We start from the raw sequence: 22,615 nt of genomic DNA, 5'->3' as shown, positions 1-22,615 counted from the left end.
GCATACTTTGATGGTGTTGAAAATTGTTTTATCAAAACCAACAAGGCAAGGCTTTTTTATTAGTTATCTCTAAGTTGAAATAATTACCTGCTGAAAGTGAATAAGATATACTTGTTTTACTGATTTGAAATATTGGGAATGTTTATTAAAATATTATACAATTAATGTGTGATGATGTAGCAAACACTTTTATTTTATCTTTAATTATTCAAAAAGAAACCGTTCCAATTACTGATTTATTTTCTGTATTTTTAACATTGTACAGATTTCATATGGAATTTTTTTAAGAAACTTGAATTTGGATAAAGCCTAACAGTAACTAGATATGTTTGTGACTTTTCCCTTGTGCGATTCCTACAGGGCATTATGAAGAGCTGAAGCCGAGCAATGCATTAAACTTCTGGATGACCCCCACAGTAGGACATTTGGCATTAGCCTTTCTCCAGGGGTCATTTGCATTTAGTGGATGGAACTTTCTCAATTATGTGACAGAGGAGATGGTAGATCCTCGAAGGCAAGTATGCACTCTACACCACTGTACCTCCAACAGTAGCACATGCAAATGGTTCAAGAGCTAAAGGCTACACTAAGTAAACTTTCTTGTGAAGAGTGGGTTCCTATTTTAGGTCTGGTTGAAAGCAGTTTTAGCAATGTGGCAGATCTCATGTTGTTTATTTTTTTACCCCTTGGCTGCTAGGCCTTTTCCACTTAGAATGCTATGTCCTTTTTTGCTATTTGGGGTACCTCACACTTATGCCTTCATAAAGTTTTATTCACATAAGGTATCTGCTGTAATTGTCTACCTTTTAACATCTTATTATGAACAATAGTACTGTCACTAATTCCCCCTCATTGTTTTTCCCGTGGTTTACCCTGTGCTTGGCCCACCGTATTCCCAGCATTCAGAAAAAGTACAGTATGGAAATAAAAAATGACCACTGGTTTGGCAAGGATCAGTGAACTTTCAAAGATGTAGTGCATTTTTCCTAGTTTTTGTGGTTTGAACTGGCAGTGCTACCAGAGGGGATCTCCCATTGATCCTGGTTTGAGTTGTGCCTGTCGTGGGCACTAGGCCCAGCCACACAAATGGGGTAGCGTTTTTATCAGCACAAGTGAGGGAACGCTGGTTGGTAGGTATTTTGTGGATCCCTACTGATTCTGGATGTTTACATCATAGAAATGCAAAGAAAATGCACGTTTTGAGACAAAGATTGAAGTTTGCAGGGTATTGTGTGTAAGAAAATGTTGTGTGATCCATGCAAGGCACACCACCCTGGACTATTCCCCTGGTGTCTAGTTTTAAGAAATGTCTGAAATGTATAGGTTTTCCCAGGTAGCACCCGAACTGAGCCCGAAAAGTGCAGCCATTCAGCATAGCAAGTGAGACAATACTGGGATTTAGCCCCACTCTCGGTTGGCCCATTTAGAAAAACTGCACCTATCAAAATTGACTCTCTTGCTATAGGAATAGGGGTGCTTTAGTCCCCAAGGGACTGGGGTGGCAGAGTGGGCTAAAGAACGGTGATGGATTAAACCCAGATCTGTTGACTTGGTGTGAGTGTTTGATTGGTTCAGATGCACTGTCCATCACCACCCCCTTTTGTACCGCTTTGTTCGCCATAAGATGGCAGGGTATGCTCAGACGTGAGTCCCTTGCTCACTTTGCCACTGGATTCAAGCAAGCCTGGCTGAAGACGGCTGAAATGCCCGACATCGGTCCTAGGAAGCTTTATTCTGGTCCAGGGAAGGCATGGCTTGGCAGTTCGGGCTGGACTGTTCCCATGTGGCACAGGGTCAGACTGATTTGCATATGGCCATGTCTGAACTGGGGTGGCAGAGAGGGCTAAAGAACGGTGATGGATTAAATCCAGATCTGTTGACTGGGTGTGAGTGTTTGATTGGTTCAGATGCTCCGTCCATCACCACCCCCTTTTGTACCGCTTTGTTCGCCATAAGTTGGCAGGGTATGCTCAGACGTGAGTCCCTTGCTCACTTTGCCACTGGATTCGAGCAAGCCTGGCTGAAGACGGCTGAAATGCCAGAAACCGGTCCTAGGAAGCTTGTTTCCGGTCCAGGGAAGGCATGGCTTGGCAGTTCGGGCTGGACTGTTCCCATGTGGCACAGGGTCAGACTGATTTGCATATGGCCATGTCTGAACTGGGGTGGCAGAGTGGGCTAAAGAACGGTGATGGATTAAACCCAGATCTGTTGCCTGGGTGTGAGTGTTTGATTGGTTCAGATGCTCCGTCCATTGCCACCCCCTTTTGTACCGCTTAGTCCCCAAGGGAGCAGAAATACGGTTGAGCCTTTAGGGGTGGGGCCTAAAATCAGAATGGGCCAGACCATATCCTACTAATTAATAAAATGCATTCCTGGTATCCAGGTGGCTTTTTACCCATCCTATGTTAAGATAATTGGGCCAAACCCCCTCTCCGCCCTCTGTGGGGTTTGGCCCAAAACCTTGGCGGGCCACACCATCCATTTTTATATTTTTAAAACAAATCCCTAGGGTCTAGTGGGTTTTCTGCCCACTCCGAAAGATCTCCTATATGCCCCTGGTGGCAGAACGCCTTTTATGCATGGGGTGGGGGAGAGCAGTAGCCCAACACCAGAGGGTCAATTCCCCACTCCAAAATACCTCTTTGGGGTCTAGTGGGCTTTAGGCTGATTGGAGGTATAGACACCCCCTCTTCCCCTAAGGGGGGTCAGAAAGATTGTTGGGGATAATGTATGGTGTGGCGTCTAGTCCCCTATGCCTGGCTGGACTGCCCACATCAGGTTTTGAAAGGAAATTATCTGTGGTGCCAAGTGGGCTTTTGGCCCCCCATGGGGCAAACTGGAGGTAATACTACTATTTGCTCCAGGGTCACAGAAAAATGTTTGTGGCTGGAAGGAGGGGAGAGAACTTTCCCATTGCCAGGGGGCTGTTCCCACTCTCCAAATGAACTTCCTGGGATCTAGTGGGCTTATTTGTTGAAAATACCACCTTTATGCCCCTGAGAAGGTACAGAAAGACTATTGTCGGTGATTTGGGGGGTGGCGCCTAGGCCTGATACCTTGGGGGGCTGCTCCCAACCACTTTTTTTTTAAACCCAGGTGTATAATGTGCTTTCTGCCTCCCATGCCTCCAGGACAGATTGAAGGTAATACCCATGAATCTGCCCCCAAGGGGGGTAGTCAGAAAACCTTTTCGGTATGGGGAGGGGGGAGCACTAGCCCAATGCCAAGGAGGCTGCTCCTCTCCTCCAAAACTACTCCCTGGTGTCTGGGTGTATCCCTGCTTGTGGATCATACTGCTGTTTGAATCCCCAAGCAAGGATCCACTAGGGAGGGACACCAATGGAAAGGGGAGATTCTTCTCCTACTAACAAAACCCCCACGTGTAAATCAGTGCTCAGGGGCTGAAATATTCTCTGAGCACCAATGTAAGTGTCAGTAACTGAGCTGATTGGGTTATTATACTTTCACTGTCTTTGTAATGACACCAGCATGCCATTCATGCTGATCATCAGTACAAAACAAAAAAGAAAGTCTTGGTTTGCTGGAGAAGCTCTTCCTTAGCAGTCTGAACTAAAAAAGGAAATCTCTCTGGTTCGAGCAACAGAGGAATTCCATGTAGAGGGTGCTTGGACAAAACAGTCACATCCTCAGCACCATTGGGGCTAAACCAGCGGTGGCTCCTCCGCTATGGTGGCGGAGCGTCACCCCACTGCTTTGAAGCAGTGTGAAGCAGAAACATAAAATGATATTAACTTTGCATTATTATCATTTTATGCTGTTTCCTGCTGCTTTGTGGGCAGGTGGGGTATCAGGGCTGCTCTGCTCTTGGAGCAGGGCAGAGGAGGAGTGGTTTGCCCACTCCTAAGTGCACAATGACTGTTTGGTCAGCCCTCTTGCACCGCCCAAACCAGTCATGCCACTTTTTCCCATTCTCCATGCAGGCTGCATTACAGCCTGCATGGAGAATATGCAGAGCCCCCCATTCCCAGGTTGAGTATCGAACCAGGATACTCAAAACTAAACACAACAGCATTGTGATTGGTCAGAGAAGCCTGGATGCTTACCAATCACAATGCTCGATTGCAGTGCTGTTATTGGGCAGTGGGCCTGCTTCCTGTTCCTCGACGTGCACGAGGAGAGCAGGAGCAGAGATGCGGGACCCAGCCGGCTGCAAGGTAAGTTTTTAGTTTTTTGCTATTATTGCACCAAGCGTGACCCTACCCTCCCAGAATTCCTCCTCCTCCTTGCCACCCGCTAGTCATGCCGGCCGCCACTGGGCTAATCAAAGTTAAAAGAAAAGTACATGAAAATGAATTCCACAGAAAGAGTGGTCAGCACCTTCAGCCATTGGCTTTCATGTGTTTTTCATTGTTTGCCATTGCTCGTCTGAGCTCTCCATGAAGCCGATGGCATTTCGACGATAGTTACTTTGTCCCATTTGTGTACCCTTTAGGTGTTATTGATGAGACATCGACTAGATTTTTTTGTTAGATTGCAGAAGAGACATGAATTTCAGCTTCTAATCAAGGCCCATTGTGTATACTGTGATGTGTTTACTTTGTTGCCATGGTTACACTTTAATTGCTTCTTTATGGCGATTTTGTGCAGGAAGTGCTTACTATGTGGTTGCCTTGGCCTATTGTAAGTTACAATGCTACTCACGGGTTGCCTTTGAACCTTTATTTTTTCTTTTTTTTTCTTTTGTCCTCATCAGCCCAGGTCCACAAAAGGTAAGAAACCACGAGCTCCTGGGTCTCCCTAGAAGTAGCACCGTCCAGAGTCCTTTTGTTATTAGACCTAAGATGGGTAACTCTATACCTTGCTTCTCATACTCCAACCATAGGAAGCCTATCTTTCGACCTGACCCTCTTCAAGGCTACCACCAAAGTAATCAAGCAAAAGTGGTATAAAGGCCTAATCATTGGACTGTAATTAGATACTGGAATTTACCCAGTTCCAATAGGGGACCCAGAAGTCATTGTGCTTAATAGCTCTGTCTTGCTGTGCCGTATGTTTTATTGAGGCCAGCCATTCTGCTTTACTTGGGGTCATAGCTTTTATCCAAATCTTACAAATTTCCCTACGGGCAAGCAATATTAAGTAGAAAACCAATTGTTTTGTATTTTGTGGCAATGATTCATAGTTATCCGGGAGCCCAAAAAAGACAAGAGATTTGCTTACCTGGAGCAACACTCCAAGTATTAAAGATATTGTGTTACTCACGTCCAGCCAAAAAACGTGGAGTTCCGGGCAATCCAAAAACATATGTTTGTCATTGCTTTTTTCATTACCACACTTGGGGAATCTCGGCGTAACGCCTTTCACAAATTTTGTCAGCTTATACGGTGTCCAGTAGACCCTGTGGAGACAGAAAAGGTGGTTCCGCCTTAAATTTGCGACACGTGCCGTGGAGTACGGCATGTCACAAGATACTTGCCATAAATCTGTCAGGTGCTCTCCTGGCAAGCTCTTTTCCCACAGTGTTGCTGGTAACTTAAAGTCTCCATCGAACTCTCCACTAGGATCCCATACCATCTTGCCATCTCTTTTCCACGGGATCCTTCAGATTTTATTGAAGATTCTAGTTCATTGTAATGTCCCGCATCTAGCCCATCAGTAAGGCTCCAACTCTTTATTTGAAGATATTTGAATCTTGACAGTTGCCCCTTAGCTATCTCCTGGGCTTCCCCCCAGGGAATCAATACTCCACCTACAATCAATTTTTCCCAGGTTTTTATCCCTGCTTCTTTTAATGGACAAGCCAATCTGTCCTTTGTCCACTCCGGAGATCCCGGAGAGTCCCAAACAGGGGCTAACTCACTTTAGTAGATAATATGAGATTCTTACCTGATGTTATACCAGGTTATTGCAAAACTTTGCAAAGTCGTAAGCCTCACTTTTTTTAAATAGTGTGGGTCTCCATATTTATGTATAAAATCCTGCTCACCCCGTTCTACATCGGATAACATAGCTTTTTAAAAATGTTGCCCGTATCAGAACTATCTTGTTTGCCTAGCAGACATTTTCCTCCCTTTAATAAAAAACCAGGCATAATAGGAAAGATCCGGGAGTCGTAGGCCCACTTTATCATATTGCTGTCTAAGCTTTTTCCAAGCAAATCTCGTACCTTTTGACGCCCAAATAAAGCTAGTGTTCTTTTATTGAGATTTTTTAGGCCACTCTTCTTTAAAGGCCAGTGGGATATTTTGAAACAAGAAAGTAAACTTTGGAAGGATGCCATTTTTACAAGATTAACTCTGCCATAAATTGTTAGAGGAAGGTGAGACCAGCTAAGCAAACGTTTCCCCACTGCCTTGTTAACCTTTTGAAAGTTAATTTCCGGGATATGTTCTATTTTCTGCACAATTTTGATGCCTAAATACATTTCTTCCTTCGCTCAGTTGCGATTTTATATTCCACTTCATTACAACAGTTTTATTTTCATTATTCATAGCCTGAGAGCCGCCCAAACCTTGATGCCAAGTCATATACTGTTGGTAGAGCTGTATTGAGATCTGAGGAGTAGACCACTAAATCATCAGCATAAAGCCCTACTTTTTCCTCCCATCCTCGAAATCCAAAAAGAAGTATGCTCCCAAGCCCTCTTATCTTTTCAGCCAGGACATCCCTGCCTGGTCCTCTATAGATTTTAAAACTATTAGAGATGTTTCCATTCACCAAAACCCTAGCTTTAGGATTCTTATATAAGAGAGCTGTTGCCTTACAGAAGTTCTCCTCCAAGTTAGAAAGCCACAAAATTTCCTGCAGATAAGACCAATTGACCTGGTTGAATGCCTTAGTTGCGTCCACGGTAATAACTGCCAGTGGTATTTTGAATGTGGTTGCTATATCGACAGCTACAATTAGGTTATAAGTAGGTTCTTTAACCACTTGGCTGCTAAGGTACTCCCTCTTCTTCCCATTGACTTTCCATTGAAATCAATGGAAAGTCCATGACGAGTTACCCTTGTCATTAGCGCTGAAGGGGTTAATTCCCCTGCTACGCACAAAGCCCTTCTGGTTCTCGTGTAGTAGCACCTCCAAAACCCCACTCAGCCTATCTGCTAATATTTTCGTAAAGATCTTGTAGTCTGAGTTAAGCAGTGAGATTGGTCTAAAGGAGTCACAACAGTTAGGTGGTTTATCCGCTTTGAGGATCAGCGTGGCAATGGCATCATTCCAGGAGTGAGGGATCGCCCTACCACATTCAAAAGTCTCAGTAAATAGCCTGACCATCACCAGGACTCAAAATCTCTCCAGTTTTTTATATACTTCAACTGGAAGAGCATCTTGACCTGCGGGTTTATTCACTTTTCCTGCTTTAATAACATTTCTAATTTCCGAATCTGCTATTGGACTATTAATTACTTCCCTCTGTGTTTCAGACACCTTGTGGGGAGCTTCTTGACCCAGCCCCTCTCTCACTTCCTCGCCCCGTGTAGACACATTTTCGGAGCACACTTCCCCTAAGTGATTTAATAAGGCCTCTTCTATACCCTCACATGACCTAGTTAGGCATCCTGACCCATCAAACTTTAATTCTTTTATAAAATGTCTTACTTGGTCATTTTTTATCTTCAGGCAAGTAGCTTACCACAGCCCTCTCCGTAGTTAAAATGGGGCTTGCAATCTTTCCTGAAGTCTTCTTTCCAGAACGCCAACCAACTCCATTTTAAGGGCCTCAATACCAACTGCCCCAGACTCCTGTACTATTTTTTTCTCTGTATCTGTTGTTCTAGCTGCTTAATCTGGTCTTCAATATTAGCTATTTGTGCTCTCCGCTGCTTATTTTTGTAAGATTGGATAGATGTTATCCTCCCTCTCAAGAAAGCCTTGTAGGCATCCCATACTATACCTATTAGAGCACTATCTAGATTATGTTAAAAAATATCTTGAGATTCCAGCCCCAGTTCGATAGTCCATCTCCTTTGGCTCACCTTATTTGGGGGGACCAAAAGTAAGGATATAGCCAAGTGATCAGACAAATGAGACCCTATAAGACTGGCATCCCTAACCTGACCCTTTATAGATAAAAAAAAGTCTATTCTCGATTGGTGTCCATATTTTTTTATTGTTAAAAGTGAAACTCTTTAGGGATCCCTGTCTTTCCCTCCAAATATCACACCAACCTAGAATTTTTATTGAGTTTATTATTAAGGAGCGCGATTTATTATGTGTTGTCGCTTTACTTTTGGTGGAACCATCTAGCCTATCATCTAGGACCACATTGAAATCGCCTGCCATAACAATGGGGTCCGGGAAGTCCAGAATCTCCAAAAGTAAGTTACCAAACGGGGTAGAATTGTCTACATTTGGGCCATAATAGCCAACCATGCTGTACATCTGGTTAGCGTGAACAAAAGAAGGGTTTGGCTAATATGCAGTAAGGCCAATACCAAGGAACAACAACAAATTGCCAATACTGCAATTTTATCTCACAATGATTGGACCACGAAGGACAGAATAAAACTAATTCTTCTAACCACTTTTTCGGTTTGAGTTAATCAATTTATTTCAAACATTGAAACCAGTCATATTATTTTTACAACCTTTTTTAGATTCATCATCCTAACGCATAATAAAATAAGGGAGAGGGAGAGAAACCTATCAGGAATTTATATTTTTCTAGCAAAAAAGTGTGCAATGTCAAACACTCTTACATCTTGTCTTGCACTCTTACAGACTCACTAAAACTTGCTCTTTCATACCAACACTTTCACACACCCAAAGAAAGAATAAGAGAAATAGAAATCAAAAACAAAAAACACACTAACTAAAGAGGTAGCTAAAGTTACTTAATAAATACATTTTACAAAGTGTCAATCAATTGTCCCATTTGGAATACACTATAACAAAGCATTTCCAAATTTCTACAGTAGGCCATCTAATCATATAGTGACATTGACATATGTTTTTAAAGAATTTTTCGATTGGCCTATCACAGAGAGATGGTCGACGCGTTTTGAGTTCCTTATTGCAGGAACTCTCTTCAGGACCTCAAATAAATCTGTAAAACATAAAAGATACCTTGTCTTACCTTTTTGTCTGGAGACAATTTAATGTCCACTCACACTCTAAAGCCAGGGCAGTGGCCCTCTTACCTCAATTCTCAATTCTCATGCAGTCTGCATTAGCTTGGGTACTGGCACACATGCTCTAAAAAAATAAAATTGGAAACTATAAGACCCTATCTCGGCATAGTGATGTTTAGTAAAATGTCATAGCAATCAACATTGTCCTTACTTTTGCTTGAAATGCGGATGAAGACGCCTCCCCGAAGGGGGCTTTGTGATGGTGGAGTTCACCAAAGCTCAGTCCGTTATAATTCTGCAGAACAAAAAAGCAGGGGTGTAGGTATTCAGTATCTGGTAGCATTGTGAAAAAGGGGTAGACGAATCACTGAAAAGTTAGGCTGACATACCTTTGTGTTGTCCTACGTCCGAGGACTTCTTTATGTATGATTTAATTTATTGCACGAGTCTGAAATTTCTAAAACAGAAAAAAGGCATCGTATTACTATATGGTCGGCTTTGTGGCGGCAGCTCAAATCAACAAGACTGTTGGTATAATGATGAATTGCCAGAGGACTATGCGGGATTGATTACGCTAATAAAGCGATGGCTAAAAGAGCCTGTCTGCCGTGTTCTAACTTTGCATCATTTCATTGGTGGCTTATGTGGTCGATGTTAGGGCAGACGCGAATCAATCGGCTTTATTAAAAAAGCGCAGCTGGGCAAGGTGTGGATTTAAATTTTAATCGCCGGAAACCTCAGATGGATTGATACGCTATAAAATGTTGGCAAGATGCATGGCTGCCGTGTTTTAAATGTACATCTTATCGACAATAGCTTATACGATCGTATTGGGACAGGCGCATTTCAATCATGCGGCAGTGTCCATGCTGACAGGACGTTCACGTTAATGAGCCAGGCGTTCTCGTTATTTACCTTTTTCGATCTGCAATCCGCTATACTCTCTGTTCTCTCCAGGTTGTTCACCGGTAACTTTGTAATGGCAGAATTGGCAATCTCGCGATATTTTGCCCCAGTCATGGTTCGAGGATTTCTGGGAATTGTAGTTTATCGGGTTTTTCAAGAGATCTGAAATCAGTATATTCAGTTAATGTGCTTATATTTCGTTCCTATTGAAGTTGGCCATATTATGGTCTTGGATAAACTTACAGGTCTGCAGCAATTTAAGAACAAGCCGTCTTCTTTAAAATGGAAGTTGCACAGTGGGGAGCGAGTGAAGACGATGTATTACAGTAGAAACATTTCATAGACATCTAGTTGTTGCTTCTTATTAAGCAGGAATTGGTCTCGCCGAGATAGAAATGCGATTTATGAGGTGAGCAGTTACAGATGGTAAATTTCGGACAGCTCATTCAGTCCATCAGTCGCAGTATTAAATTTAATGGTGAGCATAGCTTCTCTTTTTGACAGTTTATCTTCCAGGTCGCCTCCTCTCGTGTCTTGTTCGACCTTTGAGATTATTGTCCATCGCAACTGTTGTTCTGTGTGTGTGTTGGCATGCCAATGGTTTACAAGGGGAGCTGATTTGACGTTTTTTCTGATCCAGGATTTGTGTTGAGATATGGTGATGACGTATCTCTTGGCTTGTTTTTCCGATGTAAATTTTTTGACACAGACAGGTAATTGCATAAATGAAATATTTTCACTTGCAGTTAGTGAAACTCTCATGTTTCCAGAAGATTCCTTTGTGGCTAAACAGTTCACCTTCTATTGTTGTGTCGCAGCATGTGCATGTACCACATTAGTGGTGGCCTTTAATAGGGGGCAGATTGACAAAGTCCTGTATTGTCGGTGTTCGTACTCTTGGCAAGGCTGCTCGTACAATCTGGTTTCCTATACTCTTGTCCTTTTTAAAGATGAACAGGGGGATTTCTTTCAATTTATCATATAGCTTTTGGACTAAGTGCCAGGTATTTTTAATCTGTTTCTTTAGCCAATTAGATGTTCCGCAGAACGTAGAGACACAGACTATCCGGTCCATAGGTTTTTTTTGTTTTTGTTCTAGTAATGCCTCTCGAGGGGTCCACCATGCCCGTTTGATCGCTCGTTTGAGTAATTTTTTCGGGTATTCTCTGGCAAGTAAATTGTCCTTTAGTTTGCTTGCGTGAAAAAAGAATTCATCTTTATAGGAACAATTTCGCCTGATCCTTTAAAATTGGCCCACTGGTAAATTATCTTTTAGGCTGCGCGGGTGGTTACTGGTGTAATGAAGGGATTTGTTTCTGTCTGTTTTCTTCTTGTACCAAGTGGTTTTTAAACCTCCTTCGGAAGGATATATTTCGACATCCAGAAATGGTTATAAAGGACGAGAAAGATCGTCTGATCGGTTGTTAATCTAAGTGTACCCACTAGTGAGGGTGCTTTGGAAGGCAAACCACAGGTTTGTCTCGCTTGAATGAATGTGATACACAGATTTATTAATGAGGGCTTGGGTACATATAGTATGATTGATTTTCTTTAGGCTTTTGCTTTTTTCTTCTTTCTTCTTTTTTCTTCTATTGTTTTTTGAATTTTTTATTATTTTTCTAAGCAAATGACAAGTGTGCTCTACATTCCCCCCTCTGGGACTATGTCAGAAAATGAAACTTTCGCTTACAGTGAAGACCATATACAAAAACTAATCAGCAACCCTCCACACTTCAGTTCAGCACCATTGAGCTCCACAGCCAAGATCAATAATGAATCAGAAAAGCTAATCAGGCTAAAGAAGAAACAGATCAGAACAGACCTCCACGGCCATTACTTGATACAACATCTTCACGCAGGAACCATCTCAAACGGACTAATAATACGAAACGTACCAGTAATTTTTACTGAGGACCCTTTATACAAGAAAGGGTACAGTTTCATTAAGACAAAATGCAGTAGGGACCTAATGGTCCTCACTGTCGAAACAGCGCAACGCCTTTCAAAAGAACAACTCATAGATATCGAAAAATTGGAATCAGATATAAAATCAAACCAACTCATCACAGATTCGAAAGCCTTATTAGACAAAGTTGAAAAGGACATCCTAGACTTCAAGGATTACACAATAAATCAAAAGGAAACTAAATTTGAAAAAGATAAAAAGAACTTCTCCCTGGAAAAGGCCTACCCCTACTTACATTCAACAAAGAGTATGCCAATACTGCATTCAATTCAAAACACTCCTTTTGTTTTTAAGGCTAACAATCAATTATTAGCCAAATGTTGGAGTTTATCCATCTACTAATTCTCAAAAGGAAGGAGAAAACGGGCCGCAGCTCAATTTTCCGTGCGGTCGTGTTCCTGGCTCCCGGACCGCACGGAAAATTGAGCTGCGGCCCGTTTTCTGCGTTTTGAGACTCCCGACTAAGTTAATGGCGCACCTTCATGGAAATGTTTCCTCCGTCTAAATAAGTCCTCGGATTACACCGATACCTCCCGCCAGGCTTCCCACAAGCCCCTTGATTGACATTGTCTATACACGGCGATCGACTGTGTTTACCAAATAGTGCTCTCAGGAGACACGTTCACACACAGCCCCTCTGCAGACCACTTCTCCTTCCTTTTGAGAATTAGTAGATTTGAGAAGCATTGTACACTCAGATTCTCTGTCTGGTCCTGATGAGAATCGGACAAAGGGTCCGGTTCGAAACGCGTCGACCTTGTTTTCTTGGGTTTTTGTTAAAATAATTGTATATATCAGTGTTCAAAAGATTGTCATATATTAAGTATGTATAGAAAAATTCTCTCTTTTTTTGTTGTTCTTGAACAGTCTTTGAATTAAGGCATTTACTATTCTGTCTCCCATGTTGTCTATTGTGTTATATGTTTGGTATGTTGTAAGTTGAAAGGAGTGGAAGTATGTTTGGAAGACGGATGTTTTTCATGAGAGTGTGAATAAATGTTCCAATTGTTTGTCTATTTATGTAGTGTGTGTCGCTTTCCTAAATTCATTTTTTGAGCTTTTTTGCATATATATATCAAAAGTTTTCCTTGTGGTTGTGTTGATCTCAAAAACATTTCTATAAAGTAAATAAATATAGATAGATAAACTCCAACATTTGGCTAATAATTGATTGTTTGTTAGCCTTAAAAAAAAAGGAGTGTTTTGAATTGAATGCAGTATTGGCATCCTCTTTGTTGATTATATTGATAGACTCTGCTTTACTGTAGGTGAGTCAAAGCCCTTGTTCGTTGCTTTGAGCTACCCCTACTTACAGCAGGATTTTTACACAAGAACCGATTCAAGACGTTACTTGTCAGACTATCAAGGAAGGTCTAGAAATAATTTCATCACCTTTTCAGACACATCCTCATCGTCAAGTGGGAGTGAAACAGACAATGTGAACAACAGAACCGGATTCAATAGAAGAGGGAATTTCCGTCCGAACTTCCAACAAAATCCACAAGCACAACAACAGCCTTTTTTAGGGAGAGGCCAAAAAAAAACACGTGGGAAAACAAGTTTCAACGACCCACCATGGGAGATGTCCACACAAACACACACATACAGAAATTAAAAGAAACTTCCATCTATAATCTATCAGATAAAATCTTATCAACCACAGAAATGCATGCATTGGAAAAGGGACTTTCTTTTCTCCCTACGAGATTTACAAATTATGTACAAATGAAAACAGAATTCATTGAGTTCTGCAGAAAGATCAGACTAACCACCTTTTTCTCTGGACAAGAGCTACCTTACAGTATTGAAACAACAGGACTAAAGAGACTCTCTAAGTTTTGCCCCCCATCGAGTAAAATACCAAAAGATGTCATCATTTTCGAAAGGACAATATTATCGGCAATTGCAGCAAAGGAGAAGACAAGACAAGGCTTTATCAAATACAATCTGTCAAAACCACAAAAAGAAGCCTTAATAAATCTCAAAAATGACCATTCCATCATTATAAAACAAGCCGACAAAGGCGGGGCATTAGTTATCTGGGGAGCACCTGAATACACCAACGGCTGAAATGCCAGAAACCGGTCCTAGGAAGCTTGTTTCCGGTCCAGGGAAGGCATGGCTTGGCAGTTCGGGCTGGACTGTTCCCATGAGGCACAGGGTCAGACTGATTTGCATATGGCCATGTCTGAACTGGGGTGGCAGAGTGGGCTAAAGAACGGTGATGGATTAAACCCAGATCTGTTGCCTGGGTGTGAGTGTTTGATTGGTTCAGATGCTCCGTCCATTGCCACCCCCTTTTGTACCGCTTAGTCCCCAAGGGAGCAGAAATACGGTTGAGCCTTTAGGGGTGGGGCCTAAAATCAGAATGGGCCAGACCATATCCTACTAATTAATAAAATGCATTCCTGGTATCCAGGTGGCTTTTTACCCATCCTATGTTAAGATAATTGGGCCAAACCCCCTCTCCGCCCTCTGTGGGGTTTGGCCCAAAACCTTGGCAGGCCATACCATCCATTTTTATATTTTTAAAACAAATCCCTAGGGTCTAGTGGGTTTTCTGCCCACTCCGAAAGATCTCCTATATGCCCCTGGTGGCAGAACGCCTTTTATGCATGGGGTGGGGGAGAGCAGTAGCCCAACACCAGAGGGTCAATTCCCCACTCCAAAATACCTCTTTGGGGTCTAGTGGGCTTTAGGCTGATTGGAGGTATAGACACCCCCTCTTCCCCTAAGGGGGGTCAGAAAGATTGTTGGGGATAATGTATGGTGTGGCGTCTAGTCCCCTATGCCTGGCTGGACTGCCCACATCAGGTTTTGAAAGGAAATTATCTGTGGTGCCAAGTGGGCTTTTGGCCCCCCATGGGGCAAACTGGAGGTAATACTACTATTTGCTCCAGGGTCACAGAAAAATGTTTGTGGCTGGAAGGAGGGGAGAGAACTTTCCCATTGCCAGGGGGCTGTTCCCACTCTCCAAATGAACTTCCTGGGATCTAGTGGGCTTATTTGTTGAAAATACCACCTTTATGCCCCTGAGAAGGTACAGAAAGACTATTGTCGGTGATTTGGGGGGTGGCGCCTAGGCCTGATACCTTGGGGGGCTGCTCCCAACCACTTTTTTTTTAAACCCAGGTGTATAATGTGCTTTCTGCCTCCCATGCCTCCAGGACAGATTGAAGCTAATACCCATGAATCTGCCCCCAAGGGGGGTAGTCAGAAAACCTTTTCGGTATGGGGAGGGGGGAGCACTAGCCCAATGCCAAGGAGGCTGCTCCTCTCCTCCAAAACTACTCCCTGGTGTCTGGGTGTATCCCTGCTTGTGGATCATACTGCTGTTTGAATCCCCAAGCAAGGATCCACTAGGGAGGGACACCAATGGAAAGGGGAGATTCTTCTCCTACTAACAAAACCCCCACGTGTAAATCAGTGCTCAGGGGCTGAAATATTCTCTGAGCACCAATGTAAGTGTCAGTAACTGAGCTGATTGGGTTATTATACTTTCACTGTCTTTGTAATGACACCAGCATGCCATTCATGCTGATCATCAGTACAAAACAAAAAAGAAAGTCTTGGTTTGCTGGAGAAGCTCTTCCTTAGCAGTCTGAACTAAAAAAGGAAATCTCTCTGGTTCGAGCAACAGAGGAATTCCATGTAGAGGGTGCTTGGACAAAACAGTCACATCCTCAGCACCATTGGGGCTAAACCAGCGGTGGCTCCTCCGCTATGGTGGCGGAGCGTCACCCCACTGCTTTGAAGCAGTGTGAAGCAGAAACATAAAATGATATTAACTTTGCATTATTATCATTTTATGCTGTTTCCTGCTGCTTTGTGGGCAGGTGGGTTATCAGGGCTGCTCTGCTCTTGGAGCAGGGCAGAGGAGGAGTGGTTTGCCCACTCCTAAGTGCACAATGACTGTTTGGTCAGCCCTCTTGCACCGCCCAAACCAGTCATGCCACTTTTTCCCATTCTCCATGCAGGCTGCATTACAGCCTGCATGGAGAATATGCAGAGCCCCCCATTCCCAGGTTGAGTATCGAACCAGGATACTCAAAACTAAACACAACAGCATTGTGATTGGTCAGAGAAGCCTGGATGCTTACCAATCACAATGCTCGATTGCAGTGCTGTTATTGGGCAGTGGGCCTGCTTCCTGTTCCTCGACGTGCACGAGGAGAGCAGGAGCAGAGATGCGGGACCCAGCCGGCTGCAAGGTAAGTTTTTAGTTTTTTGCTATTATTGCACCAAGCGTGACCCTACCCTCCCAGAATTCCTCCTCCTCCTTGCCACCCGCTAGTCATGCCGGCCGCCACTGGGCTAATCAAAGTTAAAAGAAAAGTACATGAAAATGAATTCCACAGAAAGAGTGGTCAGCACCTTCAGCCATTGGCTTTCATGTGTTTTTCATTGTTTGCCATTGCTCGTCTGAGCTCTCCATGAAGCCGATGGCATTTCGACGATAGTTACTTTGTCCCATTTGTGTACCCTTTAGGTGTTATTGATGAGACATCGACTAGATTTTTTTGTTACATTGCAGAAGAGACATGAATTTCAGCTTCTAATCAAGGCCCATTGTGTATACTGTGATGTGTTTACTTTGTTGCCATGGTTACACTTTAATTGCTTCTTTATGGCGATTTTGTGCAGGAAGTGCTTACTATGTGGTTGCCTTGGCCTATTGTAAGTTACAATGCTACTCACGGGTTGCCTTTGAACCTTTATTTTTTCTTTTTTTTTCTTTTGTCCTCATCAGCCCAGGTCCACAAAAGGTAAGAAACCACAAGCTCCTGGGTCTCCCTAGAAGTAGCACCGTCCAGAGTCCTTTTGTTATTAGACCTAAGATGGGTAACTCTATACCTTGCTTCTCATACTCCAACCATAGGAAGCCTATCTTTCGACCTGACCCTCTTCAAGGCTACCACCGGAGTAATCAAGCAAAAGTGGTATAAAGGCCTAATCATTGGACTGTAATTAGATACTGGAATTTACCCAGTTCCAATAGGGGACCCAGAAGTCATTGTGCTTAATAGCTCTGTCTTGCTGTGCCGTATGTTTTATTGAGGCCAGCCATTCTGCTTTACTTGGGGTCATAGCTTTTATCCAAATCTTACAAATTTCCCTACGGGCAAGCAATATTAAGTAGAAAATCAATTGTTTTGTATTTTGTGGCAATGATTCATAGTTATCCGGGAGCCCAAAAAAGACAAGAGATTTGCTTACCTGGAGCAACACTCCAAGTATTAAAGATATTGTGTTACTCACGTCCAGCCAAAAAACGTGGAGTTCCGGGCAATCCAAAAACATATGTTTGTCATTGCTTTTTTCATTACCACACTTGGGGAATCTCGGCGTAACGCCTTTCACAAATTTTGTCAGCTTATACGGTGTCCAGTAGACCCTGTGGAGACAGAAAAGGTGGTTCCGCCTTAAATTTGCGACACGTGCCGTGGAGTACGGCATGTCACAAGATACTTGCCATAAATCTGTCAGGTGCTCTCCTGGCAAGCTCTTTTCCCACAGTGTTGCTGGTAACTTAAAGTCTCCATCGAACTCTCCACTAGGATCCCATACCATCTTGCCATCTCTTTTCCACGGGATCCTTCAGATTTTATTGAAGATTCTAGTTCATTGTAATGTCCCGCATCTAGCCCATCAGTAAGGCTCCAACTCTTTATTTGAAGATATTTGAATCTTGACAGTTGCCCCTTAGCTATCTCCTGGGCTTCCCCCCAGGGAATCAATACTCCACCTACAATCAATTTTTCCCAGGTTTTTATCCCTGCTTCTTTTAATGGACAAGCCAATCTGTCCTTTGTCCACTCCCGAGATCCCGGAGAGTCCCAAACAGGGGCTAACTCACTTTAGTAGATAATATGAGATTCTTACCTGATGTTATACCAGGTTATTGCAAAACTTTGCAAAGTCGTAAGCCTCACTTTTTTTAAATAGTGTGGGTCTCCATATTTATGTATAAAATCCTGCTCACCCCGTTCTACATCGGATAACATAGCTTTTTAAAAATGTTGCCCGTATCAGAACTATCTTGTTTGCCTAGCAGACATTTTCCTCCCTTTAATAAAAAACCCAGGCATAATAGGAAAGATCCGGGAGTCGTAGGCCCACTTTATCATATTGCTGTCTAAGCTTTTTCCAAGCAAATCTCGTACCTTTTGACGCCCAAATAAAGCTAGTGTTCTTTTATTGAGATTTTTTAGGCCACTCTTCTTTAAAGGCCAGTGGGATATTTTGAAACAAGAAAGTAAACTTTGGAAGGATGCCATTTTTACAAGATTAACTCTGCCATAAATTGTTAGAGGAAGGTGAGACCAGCTAAGCAAACGTTTCCCCACTGCCTTGTTAACCTTTTGAAAGTTAATTTCCGGGATATGTTCTATTTTCTGCACAATTTTGATGCCTAAATACATTTCTTCCTTCGCTCAGTTGCGATTTTATATTCCACTTCATTACAACAGTTTTATTTTCATTATTCATAGCCTGAGAGCCGCCCAAACCTTGATGCCAAGTCATATACTGTTGGTAGAGCTGTATTGAGATCTGAGGAGTAGACCACTAAATCATCAGCATAAAGCCCTACTTTTTCCTCCCATCCTCGAAATCCAAAAAGAAGTATGCTCCCAAGCCCTCTTATCTTTTCAGCCAGTGGTTCAATGTACAGATTAAAAACTAAGGGGGACAGCGGACATCCCTGCCTGGTCCTCTATAGATTTTAAAACTATTAGAGATGTTTCCATTCACCAAAACCCTAGCTTTAGGATTCTTATATAAGAGAGCTGTTGCCTTACAGAAGTTCTCCCCCAAGTTAGAAAGCCACAAAATTTCCTGCAGATAAGACCAATTGACCTGGTTGAATGCCTTAGTTGCGTCCACGGTAATAACTGCCAGTGGTATTTTGAATGTGGTTGCTATATCGACAGCTACAATTAGGTTATAAGTAGGTTCTTTAATTCCCCTGCTACGCACAAAGCCCTTCTGGTTCTCGTGTAGTAGCACCTCCAAAACCCCACTCAGCCTATCTGCTAATATTTTCGTAAAGATCTTGTAGTCTGAGTTAAGCAGTGAGATTGGTCTAAAGGAGTCACAACAGTTAGGTGGTTTATCCGCTTTGAGGATCAGCGTGGCAATGGCATCATTCCAGGAGTGAGGGATCGCCCTACCACATTCAAAAGTCTCAGTAAATAGCCTGACCATCACCAGGACTCAAAATCTCTCCAGTTTTTTATATACTTCAACTGGAAGACCATCTTGACCTGCGGGTTTATTCGCTTTTCCTGCTTTAATAACATTTCTAATTTCGGAATCTGCTATTGGACTATTAATTACTTCCCTCTGTGTTTCAGACACCTTGTGGGGAGCTTCTTGACACAGCCCCTCTCTCACTTCCTCGCCCCGTGTAGATACATTTTCGGAGCACACTTCCCCTAAGTGATTTAATAAGGCCTCTTCTATACCCTCACATGACCTAGTTAGGCATCCTGACCCATCAAACTTTAATTCTTTTATAAAATGTCTTACTTGGTCATTTTTTATCTTCAGGCAAGTAGCTTACCACAGCCCTCTCCGTAGTTAAAATGGGGCTTGCAATCTTTCCTGAAGTCTTCTTTCCAGAACGCCAACCAACTCCATTTTAAGGGCCTCAATACCAACTGCCCCAGACTCCTGTACTATTTTTTTCTCTGTATCTGTTGTTCTAGCTGCTTAATCTGGTCTTCAATATTAGCTATTTGTGCTCTCCGACGCTTATTTTTGTAAGATTGGATAGATGTTATCCTCCCTCTCAAGAAAGCCTTGTAGGCATCCCATACTATACCTATTAGAGCCCTATCTAGATTATGTTAAAAAATATCTTGAGATTCCAGCCCCAGTTCGATAGTCCATCTCCTTTGGCTCACCTTATTTGGGGGGACCAAAAGTAAGGATATAGCCAAGTGATCAGACAAATGAGACCCTATAAGACTGGCATCCCTAACCTGACCCTTTATAGATAAAAAAAAGTCTATTCTCGATTGGTGTCCATATTTTTTTATTGTTAAAAGTGAAACTCTTTAGGGATCCCTGTCTTTCCCTCCAAATATCACACCAACCTAGAATTTTTATTGAGTTTATTATTAAGGAGCGCGATTTATTATGTGTTGTCGCTTTACTTTTGGTGGAACCATCTAGCCTATCATCTAGGACCACATTGAAATCGCCTGCCATAACAATGGGGTCCGGGAAGTCCAGAATCTCCAAAAGTAAGTTACCAAACGGGGTAGAATTGTCTACATTTGGGCCATAATAGCCAACCATGCTGTACATCTGGTTAGCGTGAACAAAAGAAGGGTTTGGCTAATATGCAGTAAGGCCAATACCAAGGAACAACAACAAATTGCCAATACTGCAATTTTATCTCACAATGATTGGACCACGAAGGACAGAATAAAACTAGTTCTTCTAACCACTTTTTCGGTTTGAGTTAATCAATTTATTTCAAACATTGAAACCAGTCATATTATTTTTACAACCTTTTTAGATTCATCATCCTAACGCATAATAAAATAAGGGAGAGGGAGAGAAACCTATCAGGAATTTATATTTTTCTAGCAAAAAAGTGTGCAATGTCAAACACTCTTACATCTTGTCTTGCACTCTTACAGACTCACTAAAACTTGCTCTTTCATACCAACACTTTCACACACCCAAAGAAAGAATAAGAGAAATAGAAATCAAAAACAAAAAACACACTAACTAAAGAGGTAGCTAAAGTTACTTAATAAATACATTTTACAAAGTGTCAATCAATTGTCCCATTTGGAATACACTATAACAAAGCATTTCCAAATTTCTACAGTAGGCCATCTAATCATATAGTGACATTGACATATGTTTTTAAAGAATTTTTCGATTGGCCTGTCACAGAGAGATGGTCGACGCGTTTTGAGTTCCTTATTGCAGGAACTCTCTTCAGGACCTCAAATAAATCTGTAAAACATAAAAGATACCTTGTCTTACCTTTTTGTCTGGAGACAATTTAATGTCCACTCACACTCTAAAGCCAGGGCAGTGGCCCTCTTACCTCAATTCTCAATTCTCATGCAGTCTGCATTAGCTTGGGTACTGGCACACATGCTCTAAAAAAATAAAATTGGAAACTATAAGACCCTATCTCGGCATAGTGATGTTTAGTAAAATGTCATAGCAATCAACATTGTCCTTACTTTTGCTTGAAATGCGGATGAAGACGCCTCCCCGAAGGGGGCTTTGTGATGGTGGAGTTCACCAAAGCTCAGTCCGTTATAATTCTGCAGAACAAAAAAGCAGGGGTGTAGGTATTCAGTATCTGGTAGCATTGTGAAAAAGGGGTAGACGAATCACTGAAAAGTTAGGCTGACATACCTTTGTGTTGTCCTGCGTCCGAGGACTTCTTTATGTATGATTTAATTTATTGCACGAGTCTGAAATTTCTAAAACAGAAAAAAGGCATCGTATTACTATATGGTCGGCTTTGTGGCGGCAGCTCAAATCAACAAGACTGTTGGTATAATGATGAATTGCCAGAGGACTATGCGGGATTGATTACGCTAATAAAGCGATGGCTAAAAGAGCCTGTCTGCCGTGTTCTAACTTTGCATCATTTCATTGGTGGCTTATGTGGTCGATGTTAGGGCAGACGCGAATCAATCGGCTTTATTAAAAAAGCGCAGCTGGGCAAGGTGTGGATTTAAATTTTAATCGCCGGAAACCTCAGATGGATTGATACGCTATAAAATGTTGGCAAGATGCATGGCTGCCGTGTTTTAAATGTACATCTTATCGACAATAGCTTATACGATCGTATTGGGACAGGCGCATTTCAATCATGCGGCAGTGTCCATGCTGACAGGACGTTCACGTTAATGAGCCAGGCGTTCTCGTTATTTACCTTTTTCGATCTGCAATCCGCTATACTCTTTGTTCTCTCCAGGTTGTTCACCGGTAACTTTGTAATGGCAGAATTGGCAATCTCGCGATATTTTGCCCCAGTCATGGTTCGAGGATTTCTGGGAATTGTAGTTTATCGGGTTTTTCAAGAGATCTGAAATCAGTATATTCAGTTAATGTGCTTATATTTCGTTCCTATTGAAGTTGGCCATATTATGGTGTTGGATAAACTTACAGGTCTGCAGCAATTTAAGAACAAGCCGTCTTCTTTAAAATGGAAGTTGCACAGTGGGGAGTGAGTGAAGACGATGTATTACAGTAGAAACATTTCATAGACATCTAGTTGTTGCTTCTTATTAAGCAGGAATTGGTCTCGCCGAGATAGAGATGCGATTTATGAGGTGAGCAGTTACAGATGGTAAATTTCGGACAGCTCATTCAGTCCATCAGTCGCAGTATTAAATTTAATGGTGAGCATAGCTTCTCTTTTTGACAGTTTATCTTCCAGGTCGCCTCCTCTCGCGTCTTGTTCGACCTTTGAGATTATTGTCCATCGCAACTGTTGTTCTGTGTGTGTGTTGGCATGCCAATGGTTTACAAGGGGAGCTGATTTGACGTTTTTTCTGATCCAGGATTTGTGTTGAGATATGGTGATGACGTATCTCTTGGCTTGTTTTTCCGATGTAAATTTTTTGACACAGACAGGTAATTGCATAAATGAAATATTTTCACTTGCAGTTAGTGAAACTCTCATGTTTCCAGAAGATTCCTTTGTGGCTAAACAGTTCACCTTCTA

The 22,615-nt window shown here is 42.3% G+C and overlaps 1 protein-coding gene across 2 annotated transcripts in view; it reads left to right on the top strand.

The window, feature by feature from the left end:
• SLC7A10 (solute carrier family 7 member 10) overlaps positions 1–22,615 on the top strand; it is a 524,312-nt gene that overhangs the window by 404,384 nt on the left and 97,313 nt on the right. For both annotated transcript variants that reach the window (XM_078669294.1, XM_078669295.1), the window contains one exon: positions 361–514. In XM_078669294.1, coding sequence (XP_078525420.1) covers positions 361–514 — 154 coding nt within the window. The remainder of the gene's footprint in view (positions 1–360; positions 515–22,615) is intronic.

The sequence above is a fragment of the Lissotriton helveticus genome, chromosome 12 (genome assembly GCF_964261635.1).
Source record: "Lissotriton helveticus chromosome 12, aLisHel1.1, whole genome shotgun sequence".
In the NCBI taxonomy this organism is placed as follows: domain Eukaryota; kingdom Metazoa; phylum Chordata; class Amphibia; order Caudata; family Salamandridae; genus Lissotriton; species Lissotriton helveticus.
Note: the sequence above shows the minus strand (reverse complement) of the source record. Positions and strands in the feature narration are given on the sequence as shown.